This window comes from Bacillus rossius, chromosome 14 (assembly GCF_032445375.1).
Source record: "Bacillus rossius redtenbacheri isolate Brsri chromosome 14, Brsri_v3, whole genome shotgun sequence".
Taxonomy (NCBI): domain Eukaryota; kingdom Metazoa; phylum Arthropoda; class Insecta; order Phasmatodea; family Bacillidae; genus Bacillus; species Bacillus rossius.
In genome coordinates, this window is record NC_086341.1 from 48686569 (window position 1) to 48702182 (window position 15614).

At 35.9% G+C, this 15614-nt stretch overlaps 1 protein-coding gene across 2 annotated transcripts in view; it reads right to left on the bottom strand.

Moving 5' to 3' along the window:
* Positions 1-15110, bottom strand: part of LOC134538907 (cAMP-dependent protein kinase catalytic subunit 3) — an 89251-nt gene extending 74141 nt beyond the window's left edge. The window contains exon 1 of one of the 2 annotated variants that reach the window (XM_063380518.1): positions 14912-15110. In XM_063380518.1, coding sequence (XP_063236588.1) covers positions 14912-15026 — 115 coding nt within the window. In that variant the 5' untranslated portion in view covers positions 15027-15110. Of the gene's footprint in view, positions 1-14726 lie in introns of both variants that reach the window. The other variant, XM_063380519.1, reaches the window with a different exon arrangement.
* Between the last annotated feature and the right edge of the window lie 504 nt (positions 15111-15614).

A 15614-nucleotide genomic window follows, 5' to 3' on the forward strand; every position in this document is an offset into this window, starting at 1 on the left:
GAAAACGTCAAATATGAAAGAAAATGTAATCAAAAACACTAAGCTTTCATCAACTACACAAACTAGAAAATAGTAACCTTGTAATTGAGTCACCTCCTCTTTTGTAGAGTCAGATCCCACTAACTCAACACCCAGCTAGTATTCTCAAAATTATAAAAAAAAAAAAAAAAAAAAAAAAACTAAATTACAATTTATATGTGAACTGTTTTCCTCCAAAATACGCACGCTAGGCGTTGAACCAAGAAGAAAAAAATGCAGAATCTCCAAAGAATTAGGGCTTGGAATTGTAACAATAGCAAATTAAATAAACAATTAACTAACTTAAATTGGTCTATAATTTTACGAAAAATTCTGTTCAGCTGAATACATGACCACATAAAAGGCTGTGAACCAAACTTGCACCCCGAAATATTGCCAAAACACACTGAATAACATTAAATATTAAACTATTTTTAAAAATGTATACCCAAAAAGAGAACAAAAAATATGCCTACATCATAAATTGTGTAAAATAGGTACCTGAAATGCTGAAATACTACAACCTGGTGTCAAAAAAATAAATAAATATAAAAATAAATAGAAAACGAAAATAAACCATCTTTCTGTCTTGGCCATAATATTTCGCAAATATTAAGGGAATTATAGAAAAATACAAGAGTTATATACAATATTGAAAATTATTAAATTTAGATTAAAGTTTTGCCTAACTGGGAGTCACGAAATTAAGTTAAAGGCCTTTTTTTACTTTGATATAGTTCAAATATATAGCTGGCAAAAATTCTAAACGACATATTTCTATTACAATTCTACTTCAATTGGTAACTAAGGCTGGCGAAATACTTAAAATACCAACTTCATACATTTGTAAAATTTCTAAAATACTGAAAAGACAGTACTTATTTTCCGCGGTACTTGAACACAATACCACAGTAGTGTTGTTCTGAAATCTTCACCAGTAGCCACTCCATACAGCCCGCCTGGCTGAGCAGACGTGCTCCAAGCCATCGCGCCTATCACAGCACCCACACACACTTGTGCCCGATAGCCACCCGCCAGCCACCCACACACGCAAACATTGCCCGCAACTCCACTTCCTACACGGCGAGCCCCAGTTAAAAATTAATACGAGGAAAATTCAGATTTCATATTAATCTTCTGTAAACGTGCTTAAAACCCGAATTAAAATATATTTAAATTTTATACTCACAATACAGAAAAATCATAAACTTAAAATAGCACATTGTTTAAAACGAGTCACTTGATAGATAAGTTATAAGCAGTCGAGATATTACTTGTAGTTTGTAGCAGTGCATGTTTTTCACTCCTTAAATATATAAATTTTGAATTATCATTTTCTTTAAAACTCAGGAAATTCATTGTAGTGTATCAGTCCTGAAGCATTTCTCTACTTTGCTCATTATGAAGGATAGGAATGCCACCGAAATAAAAAAGGTAAAAATGTGAAATTTTTTTAGTGATAATTTTTCAAAACAGCATTGCAATAGTTCCGGTAGTAATCATAGGTATTACTGCAGTTCTAACGAGTCCATATTTTAGCTTAGCTCCATTTGAAATAATGGGTTAGGTTGGCTACATTAAAAATACTTTAAAATCGTGTCGACGGTTGGTTTTCACATGATCTGTACATACGTGACGCCCCACTCCTCCATATTTACCTCTACGTACGATTATTGAGTGTGATACTAGTTTAAAATTTAATGTATATGCGAAACCCCGAGGACACGCATATAGTAACACTAAAAACAAATAACTAATCCAGTCTATAAAAGTTTTCAACATTCACGAACTTATTTCACTTGCAAGACGTGGGTCTAGATTGAGCATACAGAACAGTGCTAAGACTAAGAGCCTGGTGTACTAAAACCTGACAAAAGTTTCTTAGGAGAAACATTTGGAAAAAGTCTAAGAACAAAAAAAAAAATTACCTTTACACATATTCCATACCAGCTAAGCATGTATAAAACACACTCATTTGTATAATTATTGCAATTTTAAAACTTCATTGTGCTGATATTAAGTTAACTTTAATAATCATCGGAAAAAAAAAATCAAGTTTGGGTTTTCAAGTTACAATTTATTGCACAATTTAACAAAACACTTCATTTAGTAGTGTTACAGTTATGAAAAAAACACATTAAAAAAAACTTCGTACAGAAAAAATAGGCGAACACCATCTCGCATTGTGCTCCAAAATGCGCCATACATAAGTAAAATTATATAAATGAACCACAGGAACATTTAAAGCATCTTTATTGATGTGTAAGTGATTTAATTTTCACCAGATATTACAGCATATACAAGCATATGTATTCCAATAAATTCCAAACCAAGATTTGCATATGAAAACACACGGTATGTTGATCTCAATGTGGGCGTGGCACTCCAGCCTGTAAGAGCGCTGGCGTTGGGCAGTGCTGGAGAGGCGAGCAGTCTCACAGGCCCGCGGTCAGGCGAGCAGTCTCATAGACCCGCGGTCAGGCCGGCGGGAGAGAGTAAGCATCTTCCAGGTCGTGACACGCATCGCGCGGAGAAAGTAGCCGCCGCTGTGCCTGGATGCTCTCGGCTAGCGCTCGACGCTACACCAACACTCGCCTGCCTCATCGCTAGAGACCCGTGAATTTCGCGGATTCAATGACCTCCAGGATAGACTCCAATATCCTCTACACACTCGGGCAAATGCCAACTGTTCATTGGCTGTTGACTTGTGAGTCGTCTCGACTGGGTGGCCTGTGATTCGACATTTCTATGAGTGAGGGTCTCTAATTGGCCCTCAGTCCTCCAGATTAACAGAGAACCAATGACAGAAGCAGCACTAAGGTATAATTATTTGAATTTTAGAATAACACGAAATGAATCCGCGAAATTCACGGGTCTCTACATCGCTTATTGTTGGCTGGTTTCCTAAGTAATGTCGCTTTATTTTACCTCGATTGGAATTCAAACTCCTGTGAAAGCTTATAAACAATTTTATTTATTTAAGGTTTTCGAAACTGTTTTAAAAACATTTAAGTGTGATCAATATGTAAGCTCTCATTTATTTAAAATTGGTTTTAATGTGAATATAATTTTTGACTAATTGTTTGTATGAAGTCATTGTCGTAAAAATGTTTATTTATGGAATTCAGTCAAAAATTACAAAGAGCTTATATCACATTTCCAACGGGTTTATAAATTAAATACTAGAAATAAAAACAGCTTTACGACAAAGGCTACATACAAATGGATACCAACTTATGAAATGCATGTAACATTAATATCGGCTCTAAGCTCCTGGTAGTCTTCGAATATGAATAGGACTTGAAAGTTATTAAAATAATTGAATAAACAATTTCTTGAAATGATTAAACCATTGCTCAACAATCAATTATTTATTTATGAAATCAAATGAATTCAAGAAAATTAATAAATCACGAAAGCAAAATATTTGTAAAACTTTTCCCTAAAGTGACGCGGCTGTAGTTCTACAGCATATGGCAGCAGAACTTTGGCTTTCATGCTGCACCACTCACAGTACAAGAGTTAAAAGAAAGCAGTGGCCTACTTTGTGTAAACTATTTTCTGTACTGTATGTTAGTGAACATAATCATAAACATATGTTGGGCGCCATAACAATTTAAATTCATAATTTTGAAATTATCTATGTTTACATTATTATAAAGTTAATTGTAGTTTAAAATGAACATTCATAAATCATAACTACGAACTACTAACATAAAACCTGAATAATTATTTGTCATTTCAAACATATAATGAATAAAATGTATTTTTAGATATGCCAAATCATCAAAAAAGTTATCACTAAACAAAAATCATACTAATAACGCTGAAAATACTATGGTCACGTAAAGTAAAAGTCCAATCTTCAACACTATTAGAGTAATTGATTGCTGAGTTGACAAATGTCTTATTCAAATCTTTTCACATATCTAACTATGGTTCAGAAAAATTACACTTTACTTCTCAATTGCTAGCTTAGCCGATAGAAACATATCTGAGTAATAACTTATTTTTATGGTGGTGCATCTATTGTTAATCTAGTATCAAGTTTTAATTCACACCAGAAAACCACTATAGTTACACACAACAATGTTTAACATCTTTACTTACAATTCTTTATCTTCTAATCATGCAATTAGTGCACTCAAACTTGTAATCTTCAACAGACTCTGCATACAATATTCCATTGTAACATCCAACACGGACAATGACGTTTGCCCTGTAGACTAAACTGCGATTTTTAATGTTTCATTACAACACAACGCAGATAATTTCAGGAGATTCAAATACTATTTTTGGGAAACATATACAACTTAATGCCACATAACAATGTCAATTACATACATTGCACAAACGTACTTCTTTTAGAACAACCGATAACTTGTCCTCAAGCAAAATGACCGTACATTCGAAGACTCAAAAACAAAATTCAACTTTTAAACTTCGTGCAACTGACGACCAAATCAGGTCATGTTAACTCAAGATGCTGTGCAAGGAGATTTGTTACTAAAAATGATATGAAATTGTACTAAAAGTAGTTGAAATATACAAAATTCCACCCTAACAAAAAAAACTATATTTAAATGATTTAGTAACGTTATTATTGCTAAAATTTATCATTTTACAATACTGAAAATTCATAACAAATTTAGACTTAACTCACTGATCCAATGTTCCAGTAAAGATGCCGTCCCACATACAAAACACAGTCTAAAACCCTCAAGTTTCACTGATTTTTTAGATGTTTGAAACTCAAGTTTTATGGCACATGGCAACGCAGCTGTTGTCAAAATCGTGCGCAAAAGTTCGAATATTAGTTCATCTCACGGCAGACTCGTTGTTACTGTGCAACACAGCCATCTCTTGTCACCGTAATGCAGGCATCCATTACTGCATAATATTGGCTGTTGATATGCTGTAGTAAGTATACACGACACTGTGTAGATGTAGATCCCGTAGTTGGCAACACTGGCGGGTTTGTCAACATAACGTAGATATATAGTATCCATACTCGTAAAAGATCTTCTCTCAATTTGTTCGTGATATTCACCAGCAGGGCATTTGTGATTTAATTATTATGAATCTTCTTCCACGCTTGCGTTCCCTCACTAATATATAATTTAGATTGGAATAGTTTTCAAGCTTTGTGAATTTAACTTGTGTATTAACATCTTAACTTAATAACCCGAACAATATCTTAAAATGCCAGAAGAATAATGAACCTATCTAATGCATGGTCTGCGACTAGCAATCAACAATGTAACTTCTCCCATAAACGTTTTTGGACGAGACAGGCATGAGCCGATGTGCCATCTGGTGGCGATCTCCTTGCTACCTTGTATCAGCGACACGCGGGCCAGCCACTAGTTTCCCAAGATGGCTGCCTGCTTTTGGCTTGACGTCATCGCCATAGCCATCGTGTGGTGACAGCGATGTTGAACAGTCCAGAAGGAAGAGTTCGCTTCCCTTGCTGGAGATGTAAATAGGGGACCCCGGCAGGCCAATGAGAGAGTCGAATGGCTACAGGAGACCACCCCTTGTCGTGCAGCCAGTGCTACCTTGTCTTCGAAGCTGCGTTCAGACTGCCGACGTCGTAAGTTGCCATGCTGCCGGAACAAGTAACACGATGATTTCTACTGGACTTCGCCTATTTATTTATAAGACATCGATGCATTATTCAATAGCCGGACTTCGTCCATCACCGAGCCGGAGGACTGCGGTATCGAGGACATAGAGCGAGTCTACGTCAGAAGGTAAGAGCGTCACGAAGAATGGTTATGCTAGTTAACAATGTAATGTAGCATGGTAGTTACGGTGATTGAGGGTATTCCGTAATAAATAAAAAAAATGTACATTTGAAGTGGAGTAACATAGTAAAAATATTAAAGCTGATGTTTGTTGTAGAGGTAACTCTATGCTAAAAGAAAGATGCCTCGTCAAGAAGGCGGTCAGAAGTACATTCATTGCCAACGAGTAAGGAAGTAATGAAAGTTGTGGCAAACATAAATTAGATCGGCTGGCTAAGGGGCAAGCAACAGAATTGTTAGGACGCTGTGTTGTTAGAGCAATTAACACAATTCAAAAACTTACTAGAAACCGCAGCCAGTGAACAGTTTTTGGTGTTGCGTGAAAAACGTAATTTCTTGGTATGAACGGTTTATGTGGGCTAGAAGAATCCAGCGCAGTTGCGAGTTTACTCGCTACGCAGGACACAGAGTATGTGCAACGAGCCGCGGTGCGAGTGCTAGGACGGTATGATGACGAGTTACCACGGCCAGAGAGCTGACGAGCGAGTAGGCTCGAGGGCTGCTGTCATTTGCACCCTCAGTGTTCGAGGCGTGTTTACTAAAAGATAGTGCGATACGACAGTTAGTTACACTGAATTTAAGTTAAGTCTTCTTTTAATGAACGATAGTATGAATCATATTTTTGCAGACTTTAATAAAGCTTATAAATGTTTTTAAAGGTAATCAATGTTGTAATAAAATAAATCGAATGTAGATGTAATTGCTGATATAATATATTTTTATGTATACATGTATATAATCATTTTAAGTAACATCAAGTAGTTGCATAGTTTCTAATTATTTAATAATGATGGAAACATTTCAATAAGTGTTTTGATTAAAGTAAAGTCGTGATAAAATATTTCTGAGGCTTAAAAATTTTATTGAGTATTTTTTTGGGGAAATATAATATGCCTCAATAAACAAGGGTTGAAAAAATTATTGTATTTATGATAATTTATCCTACGAAAGTTATATTTTGCAGCAATTTGGAGGTTTATGAGAATGAGTGTACCTCCAGACTATAGTCATTGAACCAGAAAGCATGTGCGTTTGTTTATGTTTTGTGAATACCTATAAGTTTAAAATAAACCAATATTTACAATTATCACTTTCTCGCTCGTTATTCAAAAAGTACGTCTCGTGTTGCACGTCCCCCGGTACAGCACAGGGAAAGAAATGCGCCACTCTGCGCCCACCGCAATTACAACAAATACAGATTAACACCATCACAAACCTTTATAAATAAGCTCTATTATTGCATGATATATCAATACGACTGTACTTTTATAATGTGACAAAATCGTCCTGTTTGCTATACAAGATACCATCTTTCGTATCATTATTTTTTGTCTGTTAAACAATCATACACTTCTGGTGACGCAAAAATTTGTCGGCACCAGGAACTAGATAAACCATATATTTAACGTTATTAGTGAATGACAATCTTTTACATTGTATATTGTCATGCTACGTACTGTTTGTTTGCGAATATTGATAAGTTGGTAGGAGCTGATCGCTAATAGACAGGTATAGGTAGTTATCCAATACTTAGTTAACTAACATACGTGGTATGTATTAATTTGTAGATGAAATAGGATCCACTTGAGTGTAGGATGGACCTGTCAGTACCACAATTAGATAGAGAAGATGGTCTAACATAAGACGAAAAAGAAAAAAAACACCAGTTTTGGTTAAACCTTCTGTGATGGATAAATGTTGATTTCCTAATTGTACTATTTTTTAACCTAGTTACACAGAGTAACAACACTGTACTTGTTGTGTGGCTGTCCGAGTGTACTTACACGAGCACACACTTATTTCCCAAACGATATCAGAATATACGAGGGTTTTAAATAAAGTAAAGGCAACATAACTGGTAAAAAGACTTTGATGGATGTACAAAAAAACGAGCATTACATTCTTTCAATTAAATCAACAGCACAGTCTTGTACCTTTGCCAGAAGTCAGGCAGCTGTAGGATACCGTTGGCAAGGTGTTGTTTGTTGATGCCAGCGACGGAGCATCCTACTACTCGTATCACAGACGGAACATCAGGAAATCGGATGCCTCGAAGGTGTTCTTTCATCTTAGAAAAGAGGTCGTAGTCACAAGGACTCATGCCAGGTGAGTACGGAGGGTGTTACAACATCTCCCAATGCCACCGTCGCAAAAGATCACTTACAGCTTGTGCAACATGACACGAGCATTGTCATTCAACACAGAGAGACACTACTTGACACTAGTGCTCCTTATATCGACTAGTGAAAACAAGATGGCGTCAGTAGTGCTCTCTAGCAGGCGATGTGTGTTAACTAGCGCTCTTGGTAGCAAGTATTTAAAAATAAAAGTTGGCAGCAATGTCCTTTAGTAAGTGATGATATTATTCCTTCAAATTAAAAAAAAATAATTTAAGTTTGAATACGCGTGTGTGTTATTGTTTTATATACCTTATTAAATTCTCAGTGTGGTAAATCTCTCGATGGCCGTGCTGTTAAAGGCATATCTTTTCCAACACAGATGTCAGAGCTGTAATGGATCGAATCACATTGCTTCCAAAGTATTTTGTATAAAAATTTATTTAATATGTCGATAAGGACCACAACAGCTTGGTAATGAAACATTATGTTCATGAGACAGAGCTATGATGGTGTTCTCTAGGAACAAACAACATAAACAAAGATGGAGGAATCCCAGATGGTGGCCTTAAGCAGAACAGAAAAAACAAGATGGCGACCATGACATCATCCAAGTTGGTGGCCTCCAGCAGACGACAGCAAGCTGGTGTACATTATGTCAGAATCGAAAAAAGTGACTTTGATGTCAGATTCAAGATAGCAGATATGGGATCAGAAATCAAAATGGCCACCATAACTAAAACATTATAGAATCCAAGATGGCAATCGTATCGAAAAGTGCAACGATAACATCATGCGCATCCAAGATGGCATGCATAACCAAAATAGCAACGTTTGTGAGTGGGGCGCTCAATTTAATGGTGGTGGAAAGTTATAGAACCCAAAATGGCAGAAAATAAAATGACGGATGTGACATCATAAATCAGGATAGTGGACCCAAGGTGAAAGTCAAAGGTCGAGGTTATCCAAGATGGTCTCCGTGACATCAGAATCCAAGATAGGAATCGAAAATCCACAACCAGGAACCAGCGCTTAGAGGATCTATGACAATCCACAATCCAGACCCTGGACCCCGTAGTAGGAGCCTTATATCTGTACAACTTTTGTTATAAAATAAATATTTTATACACTTGTCAAATTCATCATCTATCTTTATTTTGTAAAATTGTTTATAAATAATCACATCCTTTTCTTTCAATGGTAGGATTTTTGCAATACTCTGAAATTGCGGTAGGGAACCCGCAGGATTTAAGCCAATATGATATATGATATAATGAGCATATATTGTTTTTATATTATATTGATAATCAGGTAAGTTTATTCACTTCAATGAGTTTGAAATAAATTATGCATGAACACAATACATATGATATATACATATGGAACACATACATATGGCATACATATGACAAATACTAACATATATGGGTAGTTGCCTGGATACCTTGGACATAGACCACAGTTATTTTACTTTTTCTATAGTACTACACAAAAGTTTTATTTCTTATTTATTACTGAGATATTTTCTTTTTGCATCTTTACCTATTGTCTGCTTGTCAGCCTTCCCGCAGCGGTGGTATAGTCTAATTGAGCCCAATTTAGCCCTTGTAGTTTCGTCGGTTTATTATCACTTGTTTTCCGTGTTGTATTGATATTTTTACGTCAATTCTCTATAGTTTTATTTGTATTAAATCATTTGTTAAGGATATCAGCTAACCATTGCTTGTTTAATTTGTTCCATACATATTTTATCTGCCAGTCTTAACATATGTGTATTGAAAAAATGCTATGAAATGGTGTATGTATTTCTATAATTTCTCTCAAAATGTAAACAGTTATGAATTTTTATAATGCATTGAAACTTATTAAAAAAAATTTCAAGATAAGTACATGCAATATAAAATCAGCATTTTAAAATAGCACTGTCTTTGAAATTGTTATCAACAAAACAAACTTTGGAACAAAATATTAAGCATAATACATATTAATTATAAGAATAGCGTATGAGATCACAGGGATATGTGTGTACTTTAATGTATGCACTTCCATATGTCGTGTTTCAAATAAAACTTTGTTTCTGCTAAACCAATCCCAAAATAATTTACATTTGAAAAACTGAACAACATTTTAACTAACTACCTACTGTTGACTTCTGTGTTGAGGCTATTTCTAGATGTTAATGTGCTGACACTTCGCATGCCTTGTTACACACATTTTAAAGCCAATAAGTAGTTGGCACCTGTATACCAATAGAATAAAGCTATAAAAATTAGCCATGATGGAAGAAATATCATAGCCAACTAATATGAAATATATATTTTTTAGCTAACGGCGATTAAGTATAGGACTATTTGTCACTAGCCGCAATTATTAGGCCATAATATGCAAAATGAATTTAAAAAAATATTAAAATCGTTCATAAACACCAGCCGTGTTGGTTAAAATCGACTAAGAAAACGACAACATTGCCCCTTATTCCCGATGACCAGTTTGATGTGAGGGGTATTGGGGGTTGGGAGATCTCCTATTGCTCTTAGGTTCTCACTTGTCCTCTAAGTCATGAACTAAGAACAGAATTGGAATGATCTAATAAATTACATACTGTAGTAACTGACGAAAAACAAATATTACAATTATGTCTTAATTCTTCATGTAGAGCCTATAAAGCCACAGACTTGGTCACTGTGACGGTTCCAACCGTTAAGAAAACAATTTGACTCTTCAATCTGGCAGAATTCTTGACTACATAGGCAACAGTCTTAACCATCCACGATGGCGGAAACTGACGCAAGCAAGCAGCCGTAGTTTTAATTATGCATGCAACCCTGCAGAGGGAGGTTAGGATCTTAACCCACATTCGTGTCTGGAAATGTCAAACATAATAACTGTTAGCATTTGCAGGACTGACTTTCACAGTGCTTTTTAAGCAGAACCATAAGCCATGTTAACTTAGTAAAATTATAAAAGTATTGAAAACCTAGGGTGCACCCGAGTTACATGCTATTAATGGTTCATAGTACTGTAAACCGTCAATATGTTTACAGTTTTTCTTTTTCTTTTTTCTTTTTTTTATGAGATTATGAGTACAAAATTGATGTAATTTATTTAAAATGTTTTATGTTAAAAGCAAAGTAAGAAGATGTGAATAGAGAACCTTAAATCTAGTTAAAGATGGTATTGCAAAGCTATTTTATCTATGCATTTATAAAACCATTACTATATTTAGCGCGGTTTAAATTCTCGTTATTCCTACTTGCATAAGTCTGTGGATTTTCAATTCCGGCTTTGGTTAATTCATCTATGGTTGCTATAAACAGGTATTCGTTCGATAGTGGTTTTTAGAATATGGATTCTTTAAAAGCAAATAAAATAAGGAAAATTATCTGGAGAGGAAGATATGTACTGAGTGAGGGTAGTACTTCTCTTTACATTTCCGTTCAGCTCACAAGAAGAGACTACAGCGGAGTTCCGTTATTTTGATAGACGTCAATTTGAGTTCATAAAATTCTGCATTAATTTGACAGAATTATGGATTTTCCGAACTTCAAGAATGAACTTACACTTCGGTCGATATCTACGTTCCTGACCATCCTGGGTTTGAATCTTCGTATTTCCCATTCCTGAAGGACGATGGTCGGTGCCGTCAGTCGCTGTCACAAGAATTTTGAGACCTGAGATCCCGACACAACCATGACGGCCATACATCTAAGATCCCATGTTGTCTACGTCGGTGAGATTGTTTCACATTAATTATAAAGACTTTTCAGGATCAGAGAAGGATGCTGGACTGCCGTCATCTAATTTTACAACTAGAACAGTAGTAGTCTTAGTTTTCAGCTGGTCGAAAACTTCCTTGTCTCTGGTTACCGCAATCCAGAGGTCCAGTGCTGCAGAGTTTGAAGTGTCTCCGAACAACTGAACTAGGCGTAAGGTTACGTGAATCGTGACATTACTGGTATGAAATACCTTTACTTAGATTTTTGGCTCTCTAGGAATATATTTCCGCATGCAGATAACTATCACTGAACTAGTACATATGTTATTTAGACTACTTGATCACCCAAATAGATTTCATTTATGTTTTATTGTTCTTTTAAGGCAAGATAATAAAATTAACATTTTGGAAGGTATAACTAGTTACGTCAAATTCCTAACCTTTGGCATATTTTTTTAATATACATTTGACAAATCGGATTCATAATTGAATATTTAGTTTATGATTCACGCTACACTCATTTACTACACATTTTAGACACTTACATGTATTGTAAGCGGAAACAAATTAGCCAGGAACAAATGAGTGAAATAACATGGATAAAGCAATATTAATAAGAGGATTCATAATCAATTATTTATTTCTGGAGAAACACCATATATAGAATTCGGTGCCCAATGTCAATAAGTAAATATCCCACGTTATACAGTACATTCAGTGGCGTAGCCAGGATTTGTGAATGGGGGGTGTTAAGAAGCATGCCTCCCCCCCCCGTACTAAAGCGGGGGGTCCGGGGGTCCTCCCCCGGGAAAATTTTGGATTTTAAGGTGTAAAATAGTGCTATTTTAGCAGTTTTCGGTACTTAAATTTAAATATTGTAATGGTAAAAATGTTATTAATTTTAATATGAAATTTGTTTAAGTGATGAATAAGAAATTAATTAAAGATTTGGTGCTAAGGGGGGGGTTTAAACCCCTAAAACCCCCCCCTGGCTACGCCCCTGAGTACATTATTATTTATATATATATAACACAAGAATTACATTCTAAAATAAATATATATGTATTAGGGTTTTTAACGTTTACAAAATTAAGCTTCTTCAGGAACAAAATGAAATAACAACTAATAAAAAGGGATTGTCTGTAAAGTCGGTTTACGGACGATAATTATACGTAATAAAGTCATATCAAAATTTTTAAATTGCTGCTTTTAAAAAGCCTGCCTTAACCTGTTTGATATCATAGAAGATTTTCTTGCACGGTGGTTCGCCGGTTCTTGCACGCTCGGCTCAGGCGGAACGTGACAATGATTCATGCTTTTTCGTGCGTGCAGCCGGCGTTCATCGATTTATAAGACATTATCACGTCAAAATTAAACTGAGTGACAATTGTCTTTTGTAGGCATTAGGTATCTAAATGGTCGGACGAACAACAATGATTTAATAATTCATAATGGAAAGGACGGACTGAGCAAAGATGAGACGTTTCCGCGACTGGTTCAAACCAAAAAACCTTGCGTACAGCTGCCGGTGTAGAACCATGTTCCCCAAGATGACGAAGACGAAGATTCAACAAGACATCAATAAATAGATAAAAGATAAAAGCTCGAAAAATATCCAAAATGGAGGACAGAGAAAAGTAATCCAGAAATTTAGAGCATTTTTAAGTACCAAATAACCACCTTAGCTAAGGTGAGACGACTCACAAAATTTTAGGAGTGAAAATCACGATGAGTAACAACCATCACAGACCGTACCCATCCTGAAGAATGCATTGGACAATGGACAACGTGTGTAAGTAACAAAGAAACAATTGAGCTTGGAAGCTTACGGAACTGCCACCAGGTTGTGTGGGCGGTATGAAAAAAGGGAAGAAAAAAGGGCCCAGAGGGCAATTTTTTTTTATAGAAACTGCTAGCGATCACGTGGACAGCACGTGGGACGCAGGGGCAGGTGGGCGTCGCTTCGAGACAGCACAGAGAATCCGGCTCTGACTGGAACTACAATAAACTAGAACTGAGCCATTAAATAAAAATATAATTTAAAATTGAAAATCATGATATTAAATAAAGTTCAATTAGAGGAAAACATATAATTAAGTAAATTTTAATTTGTGTAAGTAAGATTACCAACTAAATGAATACGAAAATAACAGAGCTACTCATTTTCTCATTTGCACTATACAGCTTAGGCCTATATATGTTCTCAAGGCTACATAAGCTAATTTTACGCAATGTTGGCATTAACAACATATATAAGTTTCCAACCTTACCATAAAAATTTGTTATCGCTCGGGGTATACAGAAGATGATGGACAGCATATGTTTGTTATAAACAAACTTCTCAGACTATTAACATTTTGTTATCAAATTATATATATTATTTCTTAATTTTTCAAAAACTTATGGGCATATACATCCCTTTTGTGTTAAGACATGTAAGAAAGTTGGTGTATTTAAATTTTAATTTAAGAGACCTTTCTTACACAGCAAAATTATATACTTGCTGTGTCCTTTGTTTCATTAAGCAGAAAACGTTCTGATGCTGAGGTTCACACTAAGCCTTTGGGCCTCTAGAAAAACTCCCATTACGAACTTCAGGGTAGAAGAAACCAGCATGAACTGGCACTTCAGCTAAAATTTGCTCGAGATTAGATAAAAAGACTCTTTAAAAACTCTTTAAGATTCATTTGAGATACTTAGTATGGATTTTAGTAATATTTATCTTGTTTTGAAATTGAAGTGTGCAAAATTTCATCAAGTTCGAAGTAAAAATGTAGATTTGTACAAATATATTAAATAGCCACACCCACAGAGACTCTTAATTTATGTATATATTTTGTTAATAATAAATTTTTATATCTGAAACAAAAAAAAGTTCAGCTAACTGAAAGTAAAACGTACAATAATGTTTCACATTTTAATAATGTCAACTTAACTGTTTGTATGCATAAGATGCATCCAAGGCAGATAAAATAGCACACCGACTATGCAATTAAGAAACATATTGTGTCAGTAAAATTCATATTTAAGAGAAACCTGTAAAACGATAATGCTAATTTAAATACTTACATAGTTAAGATCTGTTGGTCAGTTTCGTTTGCACGAATAATGCAACATTAACCTTTCCAAGCAAGGCTTATTTTTGAAAGATCCGCAGATGACTAGGACCACACAGCTTGTCAGCTCGGTGTGTTCGGCACTACACTACTGAAACTATGTGAACACGTGCTGCACCCGCCACCTCGAACACTCGCCTATTGTCTTGATGATGTCGAAGTCGTCGAGGCCGCTGTCCTTCTCGCCGTCAGAGTCGCTGCTGTCGGCCGGTTTGATGGAGCGGGCGCGCGCGGTGGGCCCGGAGGACGCCATGCCCGCCACGTGGCACACTGCTGCCTGCCAGCACACCGCCGCTTGGCACACTGCTGCCTGCTCGCCGCCCGGCGCACGACTGCCGCCCTCCCTCTCCACCCACTCACGCCCCTCCACACTCACCGCTCCCCTCCACTCTCTCCGCTCCCCTCCACGCGCGGCACGATCGACCCGCTCCTCCATGCGGTGCGGTGGGATCCACAACTTAGAACTGTCGTAAGTTAGAACGATCATGACTTAGAAACACACAACTTGCTATTATAAATTTAAAAAAACACACAAAAAAGAAACATATAACATCCTAACTTAGAAACACACAACTTGGAATAAAATAACTTGGAAAGACATTACCGAGATTTTTTTTTAAATTTAGAAACACATAAATGAGACACTCACAACCCCAAACCGCGCTGTTTAGAAATGTCTTAACTTAGAAAATCATAACAGTAGTATATATTGGTTATGTCCGATGCTAGGAGTAGGAGTAAGAATGGAGATTTGTGTCCGACAATTTGGACTTTGACGTCACGGAGGCCATATTGTATGACTTTGACCTGACCTAATTAATTTCTAAAATTTGTCAAAATT